Source organism: Pelodiscus sinensis, chromosome 1, assembly GCF_052426305.1.
Source record: "Pelodiscus sinensis isolate ZL-2025 chromosome 1, ASM5242630v1, whole genome shotgun sequence".
In the NCBI taxonomy this organism is placed as follows: domain Eukaryota; kingdom Metazoa; phylum Chordata; order Testudines; family Trionychidae; genus Pelodiscus; species Pelodiscus sinensis.
Genome location: NC_143052.1, coordinates 195,034,626 through 195,060,123, shown reverse-complemented (window position 1 = coordinate 195,060,123; position 25,498 = coordinate 195,034,626). Strand labels below are relative to the sequence as shown.

General features: G+C 42.9%; 1 protein-coding gene across 2 annotated transcripts; it reads left to right on the top strand.

Moving 5' to 3' along the window:
• The first annotated feature begins 10 nt into the window (after positions 1-10).
• Positions 11-22,867, top strand: ZBTB21 (zinc finger and BTB domain containing 21). Of its 2 annotated transcripts, XR_332565.5 has the most exons (3): positions 11-477; positions 14,567-17,901; positions 20,084-22,867. XR_332565.5 is itself a non-coding variant. In XM_006130528.5 (2 exons), the coding sequence occupies exon 2, from the start codon at positions 14,580-14,582 to the stop codon at positions 17,745-17,747; it is 3,168 nt and encodes a 1,055-aa protein (XP_006130590.3). In that variant the 5' UTR covers positions 11-477; positions 14,567-14,579; the 3' UTR covers positions 17,748-22,867. The 2 variants fall into 2 exon arrangements, 1 of the variants encoding a protein (XP_006130590.3); XM_006130528.5 differs by having other exon boundaries at positions 14,567-22,867.
• Positions 22,868-25,498: the final 2,631 nt, after the last annotated feature.

Sequence of the window (25,498 nt, the reverse complement as noted above, 5' to 3'; positions counted from 1 at the left end):
CGTAGCTGCATCTCCCCCGCCCCGTGAAGGGCCTGGGCGCAGCGAGGCGCTCCCTGGGGATGCCCCGCTCCCAGGCGCCCCGCGAAGTCTCGGGCCAGGCCCCGCAGCGCCTAGCGGGAAGGCGGCTCCCACCCGTTGCCTTAGCCGGGAAGAAGTTGGCGAGCTGTGCCGGCCCAGTCCGCAGTGAGCGCGGGAGCCGCAAAGCCAGGGGAAGGGCTGGCGGTTGGGGGATCCCCGGTAACTCCCCAACGGCCACCCAGTCCCCAGCACGAGCGCCTCGCCCACCGCTCTGGCGCCGGCCAATCGCAACGCTGCGCACGTGACGAGCGTTCCCTGCGATGACCTCATCCCTGGTGTGGGATGACGTCAAATTCAAGATGGATGGAATCACGGCGGTGGCAGCAGCGCGCGCGGGCGAATCGTGAAGGGAGGCGCCGAGGGGGGCAGCAGGGTGGGGTGCGGCTAACGGCGGAGACGGTGAGTAATGGCCGCGTCTCGCGCCCGTTTCGGGGGCTGCCCGCGCCGCGCGGGTCTCCCCGTGCACAAAGGCGTCTTTTCCTGACGTAACTCTGAGGTGGATTTTTTTTTTTCCCCCACCGAGCGGGGCTGCGGTCCCCAAACTCTTCAGTGCGCCTGCGCCAATTACAAAACTAGTCCACCCCTTTATCGCGCATGCTCCACTCCCCGTTGACAGCTTAAGACTGTCCTTTGCGCGTGCACACCCCGCCACATAGACTAGCCGAAGCATCTAGTGCGCATGTGTGTTGCCCATAGTGGGCTTCGCCGTCCCCTTTTGCGCCTGCGTATTGCCTGTAGCAGTCTAGAATCTCGAGCTCGCTGCGCGTGCGTGGTAGCCAAAATGTAGCCTTTTTCCCATGATGCTCAGGCGCGTTTGCGGGAGGGAGTTGCTGTGAGCATGCGCATTGCGGTGAGGCGGCCCTGCGTAGGGCGGGGAACTGTGGAGTGGAGTGATGTCACTATGGGTGGGTTGCGTGCTTGCGCGTCCCCGCGGGGATGGGGCCCGCTGGCCGCGTTTGCCTGGCGCCCTGGGAGGTCGCTGCTGCGGGGCGAGAACGCAGAGAGCGCTGGGCTTCCCACGCGCGCCTCGTCTCTGAGCCGTGGGCGGGCGAGCACGTTTGTAGCGCGCAGGGTCCCCCGACCGCGTCTCTCACGCACACGTGCTGAGCGCCCGCGAAATGTCAGACTCACTGCCCATGGCCCTACCCGCGCTGAATGGTCCACGCGCTGTATGAGAGAGAGCGAAAGTTGTAGGAAAAAGTCAATTTCCCTATTAAACCAGAAGTAGTAGATACGACATTATAGGAAGAGCTGGTAGCACTGCTTGTTAAGGCTGTCCGACACTTCCCTCATGGCAAGAGCCTGTTTTTATTGCTTATAATTCTGTCATACTGTAACAGTTGGGATTAAAATATTTTGTGTTGCATTTCTCCTTCAAGCTGAATTACTTTGGGGCAGGGGGGATTTGAACCATGGTGATTTAACTCTTTCTGAAAGGCAAGAAAAAAATAAATGGTTTGAGCATGTTAAATTCTGGTAACTGTTTTCTTTTAGAAGTGATGTCATCCTAATCAGTTAGAGCACCAGTACAAAATTAGGGAGGGGATGGTCATTGTGTTAGGGAGATGCCTTTTTTATTGCAAGGTGGTGTATTTTCAGCACCTAGAGTGTTCTCAGTGCCTCTCTTCAGCTGGAGAGCCCCTGCCTGGAGCCATGCCAAGGTGCTAGATGCGGTCAGTATTTGGGGAGAGCAGCACTCCCATCTGCACTCCAAATGTAGGAATTATGATATGTATAGTAGGGATGTAAAGACTAATCAACTACTTGAGTATCCGATAAGCAAAACCTTATTGGATAGTCGACATGCTAGTCGACTAGTTGTTCCTACCCGCCCTTTGCTGCCTTTATCACAAAGGCGGTTCCCTTCAGCTCCCTGCTGGGGCTCTTGTACATTTCAAAGCTGAAGCACCGCCTTCCACCTTTGAAATGTAGCAGCAGCTGGGGCGGGCTCTTGCTATATTTCAGAGTGGAAGTGCCCTTATTGACTAATCAGTCAATGGAAATTCCATCGACTATTCGATTAGTTGACTAATCTGATTTTAACATCCCTAATGTATGGGCACATCAAGATGTATGACCGAAAGAGGCCAAAAAGTGAAGAAGCTGCAAAATGCCTACCACTATGTGCAGGAAGCAGACCACCGCTCTGGTGCTATGCTCACAACTTTCTGGTTCTACAAAGAGCTGGATGATATATTTGAGGGTGACCCCACCTCCACTCTGAAGACTTCCATGGATACTTCTGGGGCTTGGGGGTCATCCAGCAGTAGACTGAGACAGGAGGAGAAAGTTGTGGCTATGTGTGCTAAGGGAGAGAGGGACCCAGAGGAGGACTCAGCATCCATAGAGGCTTGCAGTTAGGAGCTGTTTTATACCCTCAATGAAGCCAGCCATTCACAGCCCTTGGAGGCTGTGGATGATGCATCTGGTAAGTGGGCTGGGTCTCAGGAAACATTTGAGTGCCTTGCTGGGAGCGGGAGGGTTACAGAAAGGACGTTTTTGGTTGTGTGTGATGCTGCTACCAGCACAGCATCAATCAGATGGTGAACAGACCATTAATGCAATCTCTTATGTCACAGTAATCTGCCTCTCAGACCTCATTGAAAGTACCATGCAGCTGCTGTGCCACCTGTCTCCTCAAATTTTCTGGCAAAGCAAACATGGTCTTTGAGCCCTGAAGGCCGACATTCCCTCACCTATGCTGTCAGCAACGAGGGAGGCACCTATCACTGAGCCAAGACAAGCTGTGTATGGTCCTTGATGGAACCCGCAATCAAGTAAAAGATCCTCTTTTGCTTTCCTGCTTGCCCTAAGCAGTGAAATATCTTCCAGGATGAACATAGCTTGTGGAAATGAGTGGTCATTTCTTTATAAACTTTCAGTCCCCACCTCCACCCCTCCAGAGTTCTCCTCAAGTCATCCTTGTTCAGAGTAAACACGGGCATGTGTGAATGAAAACCCCTGTTCCCCAGCACTTATAAGAATCCCTGTGCTGCTGCAGCAAGGGAGTCCACTGCCGTTGTGGTGAAGGTGCCATTGTGTTATATGCTTGCTCTGGTATAGGGATGTAATAGTGTAGTTGATTAACTGATAAGCTAAAGCTTATAGGTTAATGCTATAGACTACACGTATTTCCCTCCCCTCCCTTCTAGTAATTTTTTTAGCAGACTAGCCAGCAGCCCGGCTCGGTCCTGGCTTCAGACAGGTCCAGGACCTACCCCTGCTGCAGCTCTTCATTTAAAGTGTATTAGGAGCCAGGTGGGCAGGCAGCCCAGCTCAGTTCTAGCTTGCACCAGGTCCAGGAGCTCAGACCTCCCCTAGACAGGGGCTGCTGCCACCCTGGCTGCTGCCTCTTTATCAGGGTGACAGGCAGCCAGACCACAAGGAGGGGCTGGTTTTTAAATTGGCTCCCCTCCTGGACCAGCTCCCACCTGGCATCCCGTGCTGCTGCCTCTGATACAGAGGCAGCAGCACGGAATGGCAGGGGGCTCCTTGGGAGTGAGGCTGAAGTGCACTGGCTGCTGGCCCCATCCCCGGGGACTATAGAATAGTCAATTAACCAATAAGAATTCATGAGGTTACTCGACTATTCAATTAACTGATATTTAACATCCCTACTCTGGGACATTCAGGGCTAGGTATGTAAACAGTGCAAGTGTTTCAAAGGGGTTGGAGCAGAGCTGTGTCTAGTGTTAACAATGGACTCTCTGTAACATGTTGCAATTGTGCCTTGATAAAGCCAACCTTATGACCTCAGACTGGCATTCCAGCTTGGAATGTGAATGCGTAAACATGTAAATGGTTAACTGATGAGCCTGGGCTCATCTGTTAACCTTCGCGTATGAAAAGGCAGGGCCACCCCACCACCTACACTGCTGCTTCTGTATCAGAGGCAGCAGCAGCGTGAGAGGGAGGGAAGAGGCAGGAGCTGACCTCTCTCCCCTTGTGTAAACATGTAATCACTGGAAATTTCCGCAGTTACACATTTACCTAAATAAACACATTTTAACTTAGATAGGGCCACGATAAGGTGGGTGCATAATTGGCTGGATAACCGTAGTCAGAGAGTTGTTGTTAACGGTGCTAAGTCCTGTTGGAAAGGGATAACAAGTGGAGTTCCGCAAGGGTCTGTTTTGGGACCCGTACTGTTCAATATCTTCATCAATGATGTAGATATTGGGATAGAGCGTACGCTTATTAAGTTTGCAGATGATACCAAACTGGTGGGGTTGCAACTTCTTTGGAGAATAGGGACATAATTCAAAATGACCTTAGCAAGTTAGAGAAATGGTCAGAGGTAAACAGGATGAAGTTTAATAAAGAGAAATGCAAAGTGCTCCACTTAGGAAGGAACAATCAGTTCCATACATACAAGATGGGAAGCGACTGTCTAGGAAGGAGCATGGCGGAAAGGGATCTAGGGGTCATAGTGGACCACAAGTTGAATATGAGTCAACAGTGTGATGCTGTTGCAAAAAAAGCAAATATGATTCTAGGCTGTATCAACAGGTGTGTTGTAAGCAAAACTCGTGAAGTCATTCTGCCGCTCTACTCTGCCCTAGTTAGGCCTCAGCTGGAGTACTGTGTCCAGTTCTGGGCGCCACATTTCAAGAAAGATGTGGAGAAATTGGAAAGGGTACAGAGAAGAGCGACAAGAATGATTAAAGGTCTAGAGAACATGACCTATGAAGCCAGGCTTCATGAACTGGGCTTGTTTAGTTTGGAAAAAAGAAGATAGCGGTTTTCAAATATCTAAAAGGGTGTCACAAGGAGGAAGGAGAAAATTTGTTCCTCTTGGTTTCTGAGGACAGGACAAGGAGTAATGGGCTTAAAGTGCAGCAGGGGAGGTTTAGATTGGACATTAGGAAAAAATTCCTAACTGTCAGGGTGGTCAAATATTGGAATAAATTGCCAAGGGAGGTGGTGGAATCTCACTCTCTGGAGATATTTAAGAACAGGTTAGATAGACATCTGTCAGGGGTGGTGTAGACAGAGCTTGGTCCTGCCTTGAGGGCGGGGGGCTGGACTCGATGACCTCTCGAGGTCCCTTCCAGTCCTATGATTCTATGATCCCTAGCTCACGCCCCCCTCCTTTAATTGGTTAACAGATTAAACAATATGTTTGACTGGTTAGCCAGTTTAATTGAGATTTTACATCCTTAAGTATTGTCTGTGAAATGCTTGCAGTGATCCACAAGCTCCTGCAGAACCATGGAGAAATACTCCTCGCGGTTAATGTACTCAGAAGCTAGGAGCTCTGGTTCCAGAACTGGAATGTGTGTGCCATCTATTTCCCCACTGCAGTTTGGGAAGTCCATCTGAGCAAAGCCATCCATAGTTTCACTTATGTTCCCAGAATTACAGTCTTTCAGAGCAGGATGCGACTGATGGCCCTGCACAGTTCCATCAGCATGAGTCCAACTGATTGGCAACTGAGCAAAAACTGTGTGGAGTAGCCAGTTTCCATAGTGCAGTTGTCACGTGCTTCTTCACCAGCAGCACAGCTCTCATTTGCGTGTCCTTGCGCTTCAGGGTGAGAGTAGTTCAGCACACAGTCCCATGAAAGTGGCTTACCTTATCTGAAAGTTGTGCAGTTACTGCTCATCATCCCAAGTTTGCATAATGTAATCCCACCACTCAGTGCTTATTTCCCAAAAGAGGCATTCCACTCTGGTCAGCACCTCCATGAATGCCACAATAAATCTTGTCATACGGACACTGCATGGATTCCTCATTGTCACTTTGCAGCTTCAGGAATAGCTTGACTGACATTCCTGATGTGTTAGTGAGACCCATCAGCATTTTTGTCAACAGCTGGGGGACCATTCCTGCAGAATAAGGAGACAGTGTGTAACACAGAAGCCATTCAAAGATGGCACTAAATGCAGATAGAAGTGCAGGGGTTGCTGGGATGTGAAGCAGTGTGCCACTGGGCATTGGGACAGGACCCAGGATGCCCCGTGCCTCCCCTCCACCTTCCCACAAACCTCTATGGCAGAAGAGGAAGAAGTACTCTGTGGGATATTTGCCCAGAATGCACCTCTCTGAAAGATGCTGCAAGTGCTGCAGGTGTGGTCATGCTATTGCGTTGGCAGCCGACGGTGTGAACACACAACAGTGTTTTCACTGCTGTGTTCTGGGAGCAGTGCGGTAACTGCCAGTGCTTTATAACTATCGGTGTAGATATGACCTGAGACTGGTTGACTAAGGATACTGGGGTACTGGATGAGAGGCTAGGATAGGGACAGGAGCATATTGGAAGGAATGGAGCAGAAGTGGTCAAGCTTGGGGAAAATCGGTTTTAGCCACCCTCAGGATAAGGTTGGGGTCTTGGGTGGCAGAGTGGACCAACGGAGGTGCTGGATTCAATGTCTGGAACCAGATTATGAAAAATTAGGCAAAAGGGGATCACTTATAGGATGACAGGTGAATTAGCTATAAATAATAAAAGCTATCTAGCACCTCTGGATAAGTCCAGGAACCAGCTTCAGATCAAAGAAAAGGGTCTGCTCATGCAACTGTTGTCTGGCTCCCCAAAACTGCCATCAGCCTCCTACAGAGCCTCTGTTAACCTGTGGTCATTCCCTCATGGTAACCACCAATAGTGGTCACAGCCATCCTTCTGTTTGGCCAGTCAAGGTCAAGATCTCTGAAGGCCTCACACTCTGACTCCCACACCAATGTCAGTGAAGTGGCCTTTATGATCCATAAGTGCCTGCAGAACTATGGAGAAGTACCCCTTGCAGTTGATGATCTTCAAAGCACAGCGGGTGGGGGCCAGAATAGGGATGTGTGTTCCATCTATGGTTCCCCAGCAGTTACGGAAGCCTTTCACAAAGTTGTCCACGTTCCCCAGAGTCACACCCTTCATAGCAGGATGTTATTGATTGCATTGGCTTGTTGTATGATGATAACCTTGACTGTCTCCCCAAACTGGTTCCCAACTGAGCAGTAGCTGTCTGGCATGGCAAGCTTCCAGAGGGCAATGGCCATATGCTTCTGCACGGTGATAGCGGGTCTCAAGCGGGTATTCTGTCGTGTCAGGGCAGGTGTGAGCCATTCGCAGAGTTCCTATAAGGTGGCCTTGTGCATGCGTGAACGACCTGTTCTGCCCCCTCCCCCACTGAGTAGGCAGAGAGAGCACGCTGCTCCTCATACTCCATTGCTAGACCCCGATTGTAGTTAGACAGAGTTAGAGAACTCAACCAGAAGTGCTCTCCCTGAGGTTGTCGATGGCCTGGGGGACATCTTGGGAGGGGAGAACCGGCTCCAACATCAAGACCAGCTCCTGGCTCTTGGGCATCATCATCTGGCTTCTTTCCTTCTTCTTCACCACTTCATCCTCCTCCTTGTGGCCCTCTACCACCCTTCTCCTGCAGGCTGACGCCAGGTGTGTCTTGTCCTGACTCAATGACCAAGGTGTGGGAGCTGGCTGCTCCCTACCTCCCAAGAATGGCATCCTGCTGGTCACAAAAGCTCTTCTCCTTTGCCTTTAGATAGGACTGACACAGCTCCTTGATTTTCACCCTGAACTGCTCATTGTTCCTGGAATGGCCTTTTGCCACGAGGCTGGTTGTGAACCTGCCATAGATATCGGTGTTCTGTTTTTTGGCCCTGAGGTCGCTGAGAAAGGCTTCATTCCCCCTACACCTCAGTGAGGTCCAGGATCTCCTGGCCACTCCAGGCTCGAGCTGTTCTGTACCCCTAGGAAGTAGAGGCAGTGGGAGCAAAAGAACTCGCTGCTGTCACAGCATCGGACAGATTGATGGTGGAAGTCATATTCATGTGTCTTGTGGTGTGCTGTTTACTAGCAAAGGGCTTGTGAAGCTGACCAGATGGGACAGGTCATTCTATAGTTCCTCAGTCTTTTTGAGAAGCCGATGGGGTCAAACTTTCTGTCATGATTATGAGGGTTAGCCAGCAGCCTGGGGATTAAGGGGTTAACTACACCTAGCCAGGTGGAGTGACCAATAGGAATGTAGGTGGGATTTTTCAAACTGGGACAAAGGAATTTGGGTTTCTCTCTTTTTCTCCCTTTTGTGTCTTGGAGAGAGGTCATGGCTCCTTCCCCACTCTGGGGCACACAATTAACCACTTCCAGGTTAATAAAAAGAAAAGAAAGAACTTTTATTATTACAACAATATTCCTGTTGCAACCATAATGACTAGATAGGGAGGTAACAAAATATACTCATGGAGAAACTTCATGGGCCTAGAACTTAGTTACAAAGAAAAGCCAAAACATCTTTTAAACCGTGCCAGATCTCAGATCCCATACCCAATTTTATTTTAGGGGTAAGATTTCCCAAATGATCTTTCCCCTGATTTCTTTATCAACATTTGGGTGGTGGCAGCGGAAGTTTTATTCCCAAGATCTAGGTTTTTAAGATCTTGGGGGGAAGTTTTATACCAAAGCCTGGTAGATAAGGCTTTGGGGTACACTTGCTGGCCCCCACTTCTGCATTTATCATGCCAGAGTGGGGAAGGAGCCATGACACTTACGGCAAGACAGTGTCTACACTAGTGTAACTTCCGCCATGCATGGTTAGGAATAGCATTACTCATGAAAAGCGGGTCTACAGGATTTGACTTCAGTGCCCCCTAAGGATGGCACAACAGGCATAGTACTGTGAATGAATTCCTTAGATAATCAGCTGTGGACAGCTACTTTCAGTGTAAAGGCAGCAAGGAGGCAGGAATTGACTAGTCGCCTATGGAGCCTCCAGTGAATACACTGGAGGCATTGCTAGAACTGCAGATGCAGCAGCTGTGGGACTGGCCCCTCTTGCAGCCACTATATCAAAACTTTTTCCAATATGCCTCCGTCCCCACCAATACAATTTGGGCATCACTGTCCCCACGAGCTATCTGCTGCATTCCGCACCTGCGCACCCCTTTCATAGCACATCAGATGGTGGGCTTGCATATGAATGTTGGCCATATACAAACCTGTGACATTCTTGGGCCATGCTTCACATCCTACTTCTCTCATCCTCCCTCCCTGGCAAATGTTTGTGTTGTGCTTCAGCAGTGTCCAACATTTTCTTTTTTGTGTTTCATAAATGAAATCCATGTGTTTCAAATAAATCTTTATTCCATTAAATAAAAACAAGCAAGCAGGAAAGTGTACCCCAGCAAAGCTATGGTCAGTGTAGCATGCTAAGTCCAGCGCATGGACCAGTGAGAGTAACCCCCCTGCAATGCAACCACTGCAATCTCATACATATCAATCAGTGTTATTGACTTTCAGCCTCAAATTGCTGCCTCAAGGCATCTCTCCTCCTTACCACCCTGCGCTGTGCTCCTCTAATAGTCTTGGTCTCGAGCTATTCAAGCTCAATCTCCAAGTGCTGTACCTCAGCGGTCCAATCCTGAATAAAGCTTTCACCCTTCCCTTTGCAAATATTATGGAGGGAACAGCATGCAGCAATAACCATAGGGATGTTATCATAGGCCAGATCCAGCTTCCCATTCAGACATCTCCAGCAGGCCTTCAAACAGCCAAAAACACACTCCACAATCATTTTGCATCTGTTCAGTTTGTTATTGAACCGCTCCTTGCTGCTGTCAAAGCTCCCTGTGTATGGTTTCACGAGCCAAAGCATTTAAGGGGTAGGCAAGGTCTCCAAAAATCACAATGGGCATGTCCACTTCCCCCACGGTGATCTTCTGGTCCAGGAAGAAAGTCCCCACTTGCAGTTTCCTGAACAGGCTGGTGTTCTGAAAAATGTCTTTCAGGGCCAGCCTGTGGTAATGTTCATGAAACACCCATGGTGATCTCCAAGTGCCCATAGAACCATGGAGAAATACCCCTTGAAGTTAATGTGCTCAGAGGCAAGGTGGTCTGGTGCCAGGATTGGAATGTGTGTGCCATCTATCACCGCACCGCAGTTTGGGTGCAAAGCTATCCACAATTTCATGCATGTAGCCTAGAGTAATGGTCTATCGGAGCAGAATGCAACAACTGATGGCTGTACACGCTTCCATCAGCATGATTCAATTGGTCAACTTTCCCACTGCGAAATGATTGGAGATTAAGCAAAAACTGTCCCAGCTTCTACAGTGAGATCACCAAACACTTCTCCACCAACAGGGCAATTCTCATACACACGCCCTTGCACCGCAGGGCTGACAGCTCAGCACACAGTCCCATGAAAGTGACTTTCTTCATCTGAAAGTTCTGCAGCCATTGCTCATCATTCCAGGCTTGCATGACAGTGGGATCCCACCACTCAGTGCTTGTTTCCTGAGCCCCAAAGTGGTGTTTTACTGTAGTCAGCATCTCTGTGAGGATGCCTCATGGTCACTTTGCAGCTTTAGGAATAACTCAACTGCCATGGATAATGTGCAAATGAGACCTATCACATTTTTGTCAAACAGCTGGGGATCCATTCCTGCACACTGGGGGGAGACAGCACACTGCAGAGAAACCGTTGAAAGATGGTGCTAAAAATGGAAGAAAGTGGGTTGCTGGGATGCAAAGTGATGCATCATGGGGCAGTGGGACAAGACCCAGGGTGCTCTGCACCTCCTTACAAACCTCTGTGGCAGAAGAGGAAGAAGTGCTCTGTGGAAATGCACCACTCACAAGTGTCACAAGTGTGACCATGCTAATGCACTGGCAGCTGACCGTGTGGACATCTAATAGCATTTTTGCTGCTGCACTTATTTTAAATGGACATGAGCAATCACTCAAAGAACCAGGTGCTCCAAGATCATTTAAAGGTGTCAAGAAACGTTATCTGTGCATCCCATTCTGAGGTGACAAGTACCCAGTCGATATGGAGATAACTGAAATCCCTCTTTTAAAAAAAAAAAAAATATTTTAGAGCCTCCCTACTCTTCCTTAGCATATCGCAGTCACTATCAACATTCTGGACAGGTGGTTGGTAATATTTCCCTACTGCTAAATTCTTATTAATAGATGATGGAACTATTCTCTACAGAGATTAAATTGCACAGCTTCATTCATGTAAGATTTTTACTTCATTTGAGCCTATATTTACCTACAAAGCCACTCCCACAACAGCATGATCTGTTCTGTCCTTCCAACATATTTTGTTTCCTAGTATTATTGTGTCTTGCTGTTTATCCTCATTCCATCATGTTTCTGTGATGCCTGTTATATCACTATTCTTTAATGCACTCACTTGACTCATGCTTCACAAGTGGAGCGGAAAGGCACCGAGGCCCAGGGCTTCCCCCCACAGTCATATTAACGCCTGGGCTTGCAGATTTTGGGGTGAAGGAGCAGAGTTTAGCCAGGATGTAGGGTGCAGAAGCAGGCTCGGGATGTGGAAGGTGGGAAATGTAGGAGAGAGAGGTGGGGAGTCTGGGTGGAAGCTTGTTTATAGGAGCGGGGTGTGGGATGTGGGTAGGATGTAGGGTGCAAGAGAGGAGTGGGAAGTGGGGTGCAGGATCTGGGAAGGAGCTAAAGGTTTTTGTTCTGGGGATGGAGGAACTACCTGGTGCAGCTCTCGAGGGAAGCGGGGGCAGGCAGGTGGCTCTGCATGGCCCTCTGCTTGCATGCAACTCCCCCCTGATGCTCCCACTGGCTGTGATTCCTGGCCAGTGGGAAAAACTGGGATGTAGCCTGCAAGCAAACATAGGGATAGAGCTTCACTGTGCTGCTGTTCACAGAGCCACTTCCTCCCCCTGCCAGGCAGCACCTATGGACCAGATGCAATCCATGGCTTTCCTGGATCCTGCCCATGAGGCTCAGAGTCCTCCCCCCATAGCAGGGCAAGCAGGTGCTGGTACTCTAGCCACAAGGGTGGGGCAGTAAGCTTTGACACCCCCAAGCAAAGATTGGGGGGGTGATATCTTGCAAGAGTCAGGTAGGCTAGATACTATGCCCTCATTCCCCAAGAACACAGAATTGGTAGTAACAGACCCAACAGAATAAAACTTGTGATATAAAAAGAAGGTGAAAGAAACTCCACGGTACAAATCAAAATACAAAAACTATAGCAAATTCTATAATAGAAACACAGATGGAATTGCTAAAACCAGTAACTACTATTTACTTGAATGATTTTGAGCGTTAGCTATTAAAATAAAAATAAACATAGCCAAGACATGCATTGCACAATGATAATACAGATTAAATGATGAAGTGTTCAGAGTAATAAGAGAAATAGAAATAACATCTGTAAAGGAGCAAAACTATAATTAAAATGGGTTACAAGGGCGAGAGTGCAATTCAGGGAATAATAGCAGCTGGTAAGACAAACTTGTGAACTGTTATGAAGACTTCACGTTGACATATAAACTAAAAAGACTACTTTAAATCCTCAAAATGTATTACACGCTCCCTCACACCTTGCATGTGGGATGTTCTACGGCATTCAGTCTTCTATAGTATAGCAGTGCAGAAAGACAGGCACTGTGGGGGCTAGCAAAGACAGCCAATGCATTAGGGAAGCTGTACCTTTAAGAGCACTGTCAGGAAGCTTCCCTGTGCTCCCATGCTGGTACATTTCACACTAAGAGGGAAAATAAAAGCCCCTTTCTTCCTCCCCTTTATGCCTCCCCAGCTCTGCCTTTGAACACTCAGCAGGTGGATTTCCCCTTCCCCTCCCCCAGATAAGTGTTATCCCCTTTGCCCCTTCCTGTGTGGGGACATAACACCTACAAAGGGTCTTGCAGTGTCTCCTACCCCTGCCATACCCTAGCTCCAATTCCCTCCTCGACTGCCTGATTTTTCCCTTCCAGCCCCTCTTCTGCCTCACCCTAAAGTTACTTGACACCCCCCCCAAGTCGGTTTATTTCTGCCCTCTGCTCACACCCTGTCCATTTCCCCACTGCAATTTGCCCCCTGAGTCCCTTTGTAATGCTTGTAAAGAGCCAGAAGCAGAGTCTGAATCCACGTAAGGGCAGAGAGAGGGCAGCAGCAACATCAGCTCTTACTGAGCATGCTCAGTTCCAGTGCACATGCTCAATACACCCTAAGCAGTGAATTCTGAGGCGTAGTTTTTTCGGTCACTTTAGAGCTGGTTTTTAATCTGGCTTCCTTCATGGACCAGCTCCCGTCTGCCACCCCACGCTGCTGCCTCTGATACAGAGGTAGTAGTGAAGGGTATTAGGGGGCTCCCAGGAATGGAGCCAGAACGTACTGGCTGCTGGCCCCACCCCCAGGGACTATAGAATAGTTGTGTGACTGTTAAAATTGTTTGAGGTTACATGACTATTCAGCTACATGCTATCTAACATCCCTAGAACAATCTACGCTTCTGATTCTATTATAATTGAAATATACAGAAAAACATCCAAAATATTTAATAACAAATACCAATTTATTTTTTTATATTTAACAGTGCAATTAAAACTGCAATTAATCTTGATAAATGACAAGATTAAAATATTGAGATTAATCTTTTTGATCATTTGACACCCTTACTCATAATTGTATGACAATGTGAGTACGAGAGTTCCAAGGTGCTGCTTTGAGATCGTGCCACACAGGTCAGACCTATAGAATGAGGTATTGTATCCCAGAAACAAGTGACTCTCAATAGCACATAGGGGTCAGAGCAGGCAAGTAACTCAACATGAACTTCCAGAGTGATGCTGTTTCAAAAAGGTTAATTCTATCCATACATGTGTAACCTGAGGATTTGAGCACTACAGCTTCATTGAATTCACCAATACAATAAGAAGAAACCTCTGGGACACTGCTCAAATGCAGCAGGACAGAACACCAAATTCATCTGTTGCAAGGAGTCAAACCAAGGAGTTTAGCTGGTTGGTTCACTGTATATTGAAGTCATGACAAAAAAACAAACAAAAAAAAACCCACTTGGACAGCATTGTAAAGCCATGAAATTCCCAGAAAGCCAGGGTACCTGACCGCCCAATTACAAGTGCTTATTTTTTAGTAATATACTTTAGAAGTTGTTAAAGTATACTTTTTTGCCTCATAAATATAAGAGAATTAATTATACCAGTCAGTGATAATTTAGTATAGGTTTTTTCCCCACTATCATTTAAATACAAAATGTGTTCAATTAAAAGGGTATTAGCATGCTTGTTGTGCCTCAAAAATAAGTTAACAATTAAAAATTAACCTATATTGTAGATCTTATTCAGGATTTTGGCAATTTTTTGAATGTCTGCAGAAATATTGGTAGGAGAACTTCCTTTGCTGTCTTTCAACTTACTGGTATTCCTAGGTAAAGAAAAAGGAGCATATTCAAGCTACAGGAAGAGAACATAGCTACTCTTATTGAGCAGATATAATAATCTTAATGGAGAGTAACCATTTAAGGTGCATTGGTTTTTCATGCCTGTGTATCTACAGGAGTTGTGGATACAGTTTGCCTTTGATCTTTTAATGCCCATGCATCTCTCAAAAACTTAAAATTCTTTAATGCTAATGAAAAAATAGCCATGTGACTCTAACCAGAAACTAAGCAGTTGTGTAGGTTTGTGTAAAATTTAAAAGTGTGTATGAAACAGACCATAATTCTCTTTTATTTTTATTTTTTAGATAAACCCAAATCATGGAGGGACTCTTGCATTACATAAACCCAGCACATGCCATTTCTCTCTTAAGTGCTTTGAATGAGGAGCGTCTAAAAGGACAATTATGCGATGTTCTTCTTATAGTCGGAGACCAAAAATTTAGAGCTCATAAAAATGTTCTGGCTGCCAGCAGTGAATACTTCCAGACTCTCTTCACAAATAAAGAGAATGAGTCCCAATCAGTGTTTCAGCTTGACTTTTGTGAACCAGATGCTTTTGATAATGTATTAAACTACATTTACTCTTCATCTTTGTTTGTTGAGAAAGGCAGTCTTGCAGCTGTTCAAGAACTGGGCTACAGCCTTGGAATTTCCTTTCTTACTAACATTGTTTCTAAGAGTCCTCAAGCTCCTTTTCCAACATGTCCCATTAAAAAAATATTGTTTCAAGAAGATGATGAAAGTAGTTCTCAGAAAAGAAGTGTCATTGTTTGTCAGAGCAGAAATGAAACACAAGTTAAAAATGTCAGTCAAACACATGATTTAAGCCATAGTTCTAAGCCCTTGCACTCCATTGCCGTTAAAACCAACAATAGACCACAAATAACAAAGCCAATTGAACCACTTCACAGTTTATCATTAAGTGACAGAAGGTGGCTAAAAGACAGTCCTGTGAGCTACACCAAACTTCAAGAACCTTCTGGAACTGTGGATGACCCAAGTAGAAGTGGCTCAGTGAAGAGGAATGCAGTATTGTCACAAATGCCTTTAGCTGAGAAAGAAACTTCATGTGATGAGCCAGGAGTGAGTGGTCAGCTTCTAAAAGGAAAAGCTGCAGAGATGTCATTAAAAAGACCACGTCCGCCAATCTTATCTCTGCATGGTTCATCAGAATCTACATTTTTGCTGCAAGAGACAGGAAAAGGAAATGGTCAAGGAGAAGACAGGAATTTGCTGTACTACTCCAAGTTAGGACTAGTGGTTCCAGCTCGTGGATCTGGTTCTGAAAACCAAAGCATTGACCGGAGTGGCCCGCTTGTAAAAAGTCTCCTTCGAAGGTCATTGTCCATGGATAGTCAGGTTCCTATGTATTCATCGTCTGTTGATTTTAAAACTTCACATGGATCATCATTGGTGACTAGTGACTCACAGGGGAAAATATTTAATGCTGTGTCTCAAAAATCATCCTTCAAAGAGTCCTCAGAAAAGGGTGTCCTTGATGACAAGATACAGGTAATACACCCACACCGCCTTAGGTCCTTTAGTGCCTCTCAGTCGACTGATAGGGAGGTAGCTTCTCCTCTAACTGATGTACGCATAAAAACTGAACCTAGCAGCCCACTTTCAGAGCCTTCTGAAATAATAAGAATTACAGTAGGAGATGCTTCAACATCTGCCAGTAAAGAGTTCTCTTTTAAAACTGAGGATGATAATAGGGATATGAGTAGACTTCCAGCAAAAAGGAGGTTTCAAGCAGATAGAAGGCTGCCATTTAAAAAGTTAAAAGTGAATGAGCATGGTTCTCCTGGGTCAGAGGATAACTTTGAGGAAAGTTCAAGTCCTACATGTCTTGATGCTGACTTTCCAGATTCTGATGTCAGTAAAGATGAATACAGTGAATTGGAAGAAGTGAGACCAAACAGAAAGTTCAAATGCAAGCACTGCCTTAAGATTTTTAGATCTACAGCAGGCCTTCACCGTCATGTTAATATGTATCATAATCCAGAGAAACCATATGCTTGTGATATATGCCATAAGAGATTTCACACAAACTTCAAGGTATGGACTCATTGCCAGACACAACATGGAATTGTGAAGAACCCCTCACCTGCTTCCAGTTCACATGCTGTCTTGGATGAAAAATTCCAAAGAAAATTAATTGATATTGTGAGAGAGAGAGAGATTAAAAAAGCGCTAATTGTTAAACTACGACGTGGCAAACAAGGTTTTCAGGGACAGTCCAGTTCACAAGCACAGCAAGTCATCAAGAGGAACTTACGATCAAGATCCAAAGGAGCCTACATTTGTACCTACTGTGGGAAAGCTTATCGTTTTCTCTCTCAATTTAAACAGCACATAAAAATGCATCCAGGGGAAAAACCAATTGTAGGAAATAAGGCTTCTAAGCAAAAAGAGCAAATTCATATTGCAAGTCCAGTTGAAAACAAAGAGGTCTATCAGTGCCGTCTTTGTAATGCTAAGCTCTCCTCTCTTATTGAACAGGGAAATCATGAGCGACTTTGTAGAAATGCAACAGTCTGTCCTTATTGCAGCCTTAGATTTTCTTCTCCAGAGCTGAAGCATGAACATGAAAGCAAGTGTGAATATAAGAAGCTCACTTGTCTTGAGTGTATGCGCACTTTTAAATCATCCTTTAGCATCTGGCGTCATCAAGTTGAAGTTCACAATCAGAATACCATGGCCCCAACAGAGAATTTTTCTTTACCTATTCTTGATCACAATGGTGAAATAACTAGTGCTTCAAGAGTAAATTCTCAATCAGAATCTAATAAAATGAACAATTTGGTTATGGCAAAGGAAGATGGAGTATTCAGTGATTCTTCAGAACAAATTAATTTTGATTCTGAAGATTCTTCATGCCTCCCAGAAGATCTGAGTGTTTCCAAACAGTTTAAAATTCATGTAAAAGAAGAGCCTCCAGATGATATAGAGGATGAGGTAACTGAAACCAGTAGAGAAGCTAAGGAAGTTGTTTCTAATAAAGACAGTGGCTTATGGCCCTGTGAAAAGTGTGGGAAAATATTTACTGTACACAAACAGTTGGAGCGTCACCAGGAGCTTTTGTGCTCTGTAAAACCATTTATTTGTCATGTGTGCAACAAGGCCTTCCGGACCAATTTCCGTCTGTGGAGCCACTTCCAATCTCATATGTCACAGGCTGCAGAAGAATCGGTGAATAAAGATCCCGAGGTATGTCCACCAGCTAATTCCCCATCACCACCACCTTTGCCTCCACCCCCACCTCTACCTAAAATCCAGCCCTTAGAGCCTGATAGTCCAACACGTTTATCTGAGAGCCCAACTACTACTGAGAAATTATTCGTTCCACAAGAATCGGATACGCTCTTTTATCATGCTCCACCACTGTCAGCAATCACATTCAAAAGACAATATATGTGTAAACTTTGTCACAGGACATTCAAAACTGCATTTAGTCTTTGGAGCCATGAACAGACACACAATTAGCTACTGATCTTCAACAGGCAGTTTAAAAAAGTGGCTAAATGGAGACCATTTCCTGGATAGTTCAGAAATACGCTATATAAACTAGAAATCTAAAAGGACAAGAAACATCAAAGTACAAATGGATTTATGATGCTGCTTGGATTTGAAGATTAAGGTAAACTAACTTTGATGTTAGTAGATTGAAATCTGAATAATTTAAAGTATGGTCTGGGATCTTATAATAGCATAATTTTAATTTCATTAACATTGAAATCCAATCGCATCTTGATTGTATGCATGGATCCTCATCCTGTGGTGTCAATATATATAAATATAGATTAAAAACAAAAAAGGAACAACAATGTGGCTTCTAACTGTGAGTTTATAGTAATGAAATACTGTAACCAACTTCTTGTTTTGAGTAAAATGAACACATGAACGCCATATAAATATTAGCACTGCACTTGAAGTTAGGAAAGAAGTGGATGGAATACTTTTCTTCAGTAATCTAGATTTTAGTAATGTTTTAGCAATAACAAATAAACCTCAAGTTTGAATTACCCTGTCATTTATTGGGAATGAATGTTTGGTATTTTATGGTAATGTGGAATTGTTTTGTTCTTTAATAGAACTTGTGGAAAATCAATAGTATCTAAGATCAGCAATATTAACTTGGATTTTATATAAAAAGTAGCAGCAAGCCTGTTTTAGCCATTTAAATAAAATTTCTAAGGAAGACTGGAAAAAATATATGCTGCTTTATATAACACCCCAAAGGCTAATTTACTGTAGGTATTTTAGTAACTACAAACATTGTAATAAAGCAGCATTCGTGCAAACAACAGTACTGTTTATAAATATGAACTAAGTTGAATGGATGTTAAACAATTCAAAGTTTGTTTCCTCTGGTTTGTATTGTTGTGTGCAATTCCGTACAATAGAATGTATGAATATATTACTTTGAACAGCAGAAGCTTGTATAAGAAAAGGGTTGTGAAATAAACTCCCGTGTGTGGCAGTAAAAGTGGCTATTAGCACAAAAATGTTTTTAATTAAATGTAAATATTTACATAGACACTTGTATAAATGAACAAAATATGTATTTAAATTTTGTATTGAACATACATATCCAGTTCAAAGCAGAGGAAAAAGCACCACACTACAATCATTGGATTTTGTAAATACAATATATAGAATATTTGTTTCTTTTCTGACACTTTCTATTGTTTGTGATACTTTCTGTTAGAAGTGTTTATTTGGGTTTGTTTAAAATCATGGTAATAATGGTTAAACATATTTAAAGTGTGGTACCATTCTGTTACCTCCCATCACAATTGGAATGGTTGGCATCATCAGTATTGGATATTTGCCAGAAACTATGGCAAGGGTCCAGAAAGAGGTTTTCCAGCTACTTTTGTCAATGTGCTTCTCTCATTTAGGAGCTCAGAGTTAAAACTATCTTTCTGCTGCTGCTGGTATTTTAAATTTAATTGAGTGGAAATTTGATTAGAATAAACAGTGAGAATGTACATAGATGAAACAGGGGTTTTGTTGCTGACTTCATTGTGAGCAGGAACAAGCCCTTAGTCCTATACGTTTCTGATACTGCATTCCTTCAGCAACCAGAATTTCCATAGAATTCACAACGAATGTAGACTGAGGCCCAAAATATAGATGATAATAATATTCAGGACCCATGGCCCTGATTCAGGAAGGTGGAGCATGGGTGCCTAACTTTAAATTACTGAAATAGCCTGTTAACTTAGGCATGTCCTTAGATATCTTGCTCAATCAAAGACCATATTTGCCATCAATTGTTTTGTTTGTTTTAAAACAGCACTTTATTTTTTTGTGTGAAGTTCATTTTAAAAAGAGATGGCAAAATATGACCCTTGGACTTTCAACTACCAGCAAACTGCAATAATTAGCTACAAAGGCTCTTGATACAATATGGTGGATTTTAAAAAAAAACACAACCTAAAACAGTAACTTAAGCACACTAACACCTACCCATAGGTGTTTTTCCTTATTCCAAGTAAATTTTGAAAATATGATTTACACTAATCTGCAAGGTTTTATAGCTGCAAAGTGCAATCAAAACTGCAGTTAGACTAGATGACTCTTGAAATCCCTGCTAACCCTATGATTCTATGATATAAGGTTCCTATGTTATCTTTTTTAGGTGATGTTTCTGGATGTGACTCTTTTTTTTATTCCAACTAACAAAACTAAATCATTTAATGCAACATAATTTCAGCATAAACTAGTAGTTACTAAAGCAAAATGAAATAAAACCATGTTAAATCTATTTAACACGACTAAATAATTGTTTTGTGTTTACATTAAATGTCTTTTAGGGGAAGAAATCTATGTGGACAAAATGTGAAAGCAAGGTTTTAAAATTGATTCCTAAGTTTTCACCATTGATTCCCGTACAAAACAGAATGATATTTCCATTTAGTTTGTTGATAATCTGTGCCTACCCTTCTAAGAATGAATATACCCTTCTAAGAGAAAATCTGATGACCAGTTCAGCTATCGAATAATCCTAATTTTCAACTGAAGCACTTCTTTGATGCATTTTTGGGATAGTAAGATTATAAATAGCATACATTTAACAACTTTTGTGCTACATTTTGAAGAAATCTTGACTTTTTTCCAAGTGTAATATGTATTGAAAAAATTATATAACTAGGGTTTTTTAAGTTTGTTAGATTATTTTTTTAAAAGTTTTTAATTTTGAGCATGTTCTGTGTTTTTTAAAATTAGTTCCTGTTTGTTGTCCAATAAAGGAATACAGGATCTCTAAATAAAATTTTAAATATGAGATATTTATACAGCAATTCTGGTTTTCTATTAGCTTTTATATGGTATCTTAAAAAGCCCTGAGACAGAAGTGTTTATTTTGGAGGATATGGAATAAATATGCTGCCACGTGTAATTTTAATATATGTTAGAAAAGTTAAAATATGGAATAAAATGTTAGTTACTTGTTTATACAATAAAGGTCTTTTAAAGAATGTCTAGTTTGGCCATACAAGAATAATAGGTAAATTTATTGATACAAAAAAAACCCTTGTCTTCGTTATATTTTGTTTAGTTTTGCAACTGTGGATACTAAAGGCCTTGGCTTTTTGTATAATTATTTAACAATTGCAGAAAGTTTGTATGATTTCTCTTAAACGTTGAAGTTTTGTACTCTTTTTTTCATGGCCTGACAGAAACATGCAGATGTTTTAATATATAATTCAGGATTTAATTCTTTCTTGGTTTGTTTTGTCCTTCATCAACAAAATTTGACAGAGGCTCAGCTGTTCCAACTGATTTAGTTGAGATTGGTCCTGCTTTGAGCAGGGGGTTGAACTAGACCTTGTCCTGAGCTTTCTTCCAACCCTAATCTTCTATGATTCTGTGAAGTAAGTGACAATTCCTATTTACTTTAGTGGGAACAGGATTGGGCCTGTGAAATAACGCTAATTCATGTAGATACTGATTCGGCTAAGCACATGCTTGATTCCCACTATAGTCTTAGAATGTGATTAGCATTGAGTATATTCTTAAATGCTGTGCTGAATGGGACCCACAATAAACCACTCAAAGTAAGCAATGGAAATAATTACATGTTTTGGACTTTTAAATGGTAGAAACAACTTTCTTTTATAAGTGAATATTCTTCTGAATAAAGGCTACATAAATAGCTAGTGTGTAATTCTGCAATTTTACCAAAATAGACAAAGGGCATGAAACAGTAGTGCTATTTTGTAACTTTTTTCAAGAAAACAATAGACAGTTGAACTTCAGCGATTACACTTGAGTTGTCAGTCTTGTTTCAGAACATAACTATATAGCCTTACAACCCTCCAGTGAACCAAAACATACAGCTGTAGGGGACCAGCCTCCTGCATTCCCTCCTAGGGCAAAGCTCCCATTGACATGCCTGAGGGCTCTTTACCCAAGTTGAAAGTGCAAGTATCTTCCAGATTTGAATTATACTAAGATTTTTCCCAAATCTATTGACATCAGTGGAAGTTCCTGTGTGAGACAAGAATAGCATATGGCCCTAAGTCCTTAGCTGTTATGGTGCAAATATCTGGCATGTGCCTATAAAATCTGGCATGTGCCTATTGTCTGTTTACATTTTCTTACCAGAAGATCTAGATGAAAATCAAAGCAAGATAGATTTCTTTTAAGTTGTAATTAATGAATCAGTGTTAAAAAAAACTATGTTGAACTCAGCCTGATAGTATTTGGGTTTTTGTTTTGTTTTTAGGTCCTATTGATTCTTGATTGTTTAAAATGACTTGTGACAAAAATTGTACTATCGGGATAAACATGCTGTAAATGTTAACAATACTTGATATTAATCAAACTAGTATATATTTAAAACCCAGTGGTTAACATTTAAAATGTTTGGGCATAAAAATCCCAAACTGGGATACTCTCAAACTTTGGCAATGTGTCTGAAATATGAATCTTAGCTTTGTGGCTTGGATCCACATTTGCCTGTTGTATTTTTGCTATTCTGAGACAGTTAAAACAGACACATCAGTTCCCCTTTCTAGTTCTCATACAGTGGCACACATACAGTGTCTGGATTTCCATCACTACAGCTGAGTGTTAAATTTAAAACACTCTTTAAAAATACAATATTTGAAAATGTATGAATGGTTACGAAACCAAAACCTTCGGGGTCTAACCTTGACAGTGTCCCTTTAAAAAAAAAAAAAAAAAAAAAAAAAGAGAAAGAAAACCAGTGATAGTGTGATCATTTGTAGTGTATGGTCTCCACTTTGTGGAAGCTTGAGTAATCCAACATAAACATGCAAACTAGTATTTTCCAACTTAAAGCTACGTAAAATCACTTGTCATTTTAAAGTGTTATAGAATTAAGACAAATAAAAGCTGTTTTATAATCCTGTATATCATGTTGCCATTGTATATTGGTTCAGTTACATCAGTGTTGGATTTTAATTATAGGCTTTTACTTTTTTAAGACTGAAAATTAGTAGTTTAGGATAACTCTTTAATGTAATGTAAATCCATTGCTGCTTTGTATGACCTTTTTCTACTGTGTGTTTTCTTTACTTAGATTTTGACTAAGAAATGTTGGAGTCCAATAAACTTACACTTGTTTCTTTTGAGTTATTGTCTCATGTTGGAATCTTTTGGCAAATTTGATATATTATTTTATAGTGAGGTGGGAATTTTGCTCACAAAGGGGTAGGTTTCAATCTATATGCTTTGTGTATATATAGCGTGACCATTTGTAGTTGGTGTGATTAGGATTAAAATAATGCTTTAGGTTTGTTTTCAATAAATATCTGACTGAAATCTAAAGAAAATGAAGTTGAACATTTTACATTTTTACATTTATAAAACCTGTGCTTTCAGGGTAGGGTTTTCAAAAATGTCAGGACTAGCTTAACTCTGGCTATGTCTAGACTGCAGAGTTATATCGGAAAGTGATATGCAAATTGTAAACCACAATTGGCATATCTTCTTCCTTTCTTTTTTTTTTTCCCCCCCTGAAGAGGCTTTTCGGAAATTTGGCCCATCTACACGGGGCCAAATTTCAGAAAAATCTCTTTCGGAACATCCCTTATTCCTCATACAATGAGGAATACAGGGATGCCAAAAGAACGCGTCCGCTCTTTTGGAAACTGTTCCAAAAAAGCAGACATGTTCCATGGACGTGGCAGAGCTTTTCCATGATACCTCTGGTATCCCAGAAAAGCTCTGCAGTGCAGACATCACCTCTGTTCCCATTGCAGTCAATGGGAATTGTACCAAGGTTCTATTTCTGCTTCCATTCAAGTCAATGGTAAAATTTAACTTCAACCTCAATAGAGGGGAAATGCTTCTGAAAATCTCACCTCATGCTATCTAAAACTAGATCGAACTAAATGTTTGAAATAAACTGTAAGGAACAACTGAGGGCTCTAATAGAGCAGCCTTTGGAATTAATACAGTTCTTATTGCCACCACTTCCTCTTAAAACTTCTAGGGGAGCATGCAGGAGGAGGAGTCACCTCACATAAAGAAAAATGTCATTGTTGTGGAGGATGGAGTTTGCCTCCCCTATTCGTTCACAGAATGGGTTACAGAATCCACCATTGAACCATGAGGATCCTTGGTTACAGCAGTCCCCACAGAATCCCTCTGCCTCCACAGCTGCTCTGGCATCCATACTCATTTGATCTTCAAGCATACATACCCAGCAGCATAACTCCATCACAACTGCACTACAGGGAGTAGCCCTGGCTGTGACTGCATCAGGGACCAGGACAGGTGTTTGCTTATGGAAAAGATCATTCAGTCCCAGTGTGGTCTAGTATCCTGAGACCCACCAGTGCCAGAAAAAAAAAACTTTATATCACAGAGCATTTGTTTTTAAGCCTGCTAGGGAACAAAACACAAGACAGATTTTCTATATAGCATTTTGTGATTTTATTTCAGATAAAGTAGAGGTTTCTGCTATTTTTCTTTAAAAATGCTATATTTGTGGCACAGAGAGTTTTAATTTACAAGAAGAAACACCATAAAAATAAGTTAACAGTTTTAATGGACTGGAGTCTTCTACTTATCTTCGTAACATTTAAAAAGCATACCACAAACATCAATATTACAGTTTTTTTAAAAGTAAACAAGAAGTCACTCCTTTTCTTGATGCAGGTACAAAACAAGTATTTAAAAAATACTGGTTCATGTGACCCTAATCACAGATCTTTGCTATATGGTAGAGTTCTGGCTCTTATGAGTCAAAAGTATTAGTTCTAGCTAGTTTTGTAGGATGAAACCTTATTTGCAAGCTCTTTGAAACATGTATCTATCTATAAACCCTGAAGCCTTATGTTAATTTGTTCTGGGGCTTCTACTCTTTGAGTTCGTGACACACACAAGGTGAAAGTTTCAAACCAGGAGAACTTTTACCTGTTTTAACAGCATGGGTCCTATTCCCCAGAGACACGCTATAAGTCTTAGTGAATGCCTTTTACTCTCCTTTCCAGTGTCAGTAAATATTGTATTAGTCATGCTCTCCTTAAAAATACTATTTCTAGGTGACTCAAAGATTTGTTTAGCATCTCAAAGCTAAGCTATATGTGGATAAAAGCATTTTAGTGCGTTTACTAGCTTGAGTTGTTAGAAAGGATGATGATATATATACTCCAAGGGTAGGGATGTTAAGGACTAGTCAACTATCCGATAAGCAAATGCTAATCAACTAGTCAATTCCCCCTCTCTCCCCCCACACTTGCTGCCTCTATCAGGTATGGGCAGCAAAGGGGGAGGAAAAGGACGTACTTCAAAGCAGCAGCACTGCACAGCTGATCCTGGGATCAGCTATGCAGTGCTGCCGCTTTGAAACACTGAGGTGGCATTTGAAGGGGCAGGGCCACAGAGCTGATCCCCAGCTCAGCTGTGCGGTGCTGCCCCTTTGAAACACCACCTCCACGTTTCAAAGTGGCAGAGTTGCACAGCTGAGCTTAGGGTCAGCTGTGTGGTGCTGCTGCACGTGGAGCCCGGGGTCAGCTAGGGACTCCCGAACTGACTCTGGGTTCTGAGGAAATGGTGCACAGAACTGTGGTCAGCTTCGGAATCCCCAGCTGAGCCCGGTTCTGCTGAAATGCCATGCAGAGCCTGTGATCAGCTGCAGAGTTCCCAGCTGACCCTGGCTCCGCATGACATTTGAAAGCGGCATAGCAGCATGGAGCCTGGGATCAGCAGGGGACTCTCAGTCTCTCACTGACCCCGGGCTCCATGCTGCTTTGCCA

Excerpts from the sequence above, each read along its gene's own strand:
- ZBTB21 (XM_006130528.5), top strand. The coding sequence starts at position 14,580 with ATGGAGGGACTCTTGCATTACATAAACCCAGCACATGCCATTTCTCTC.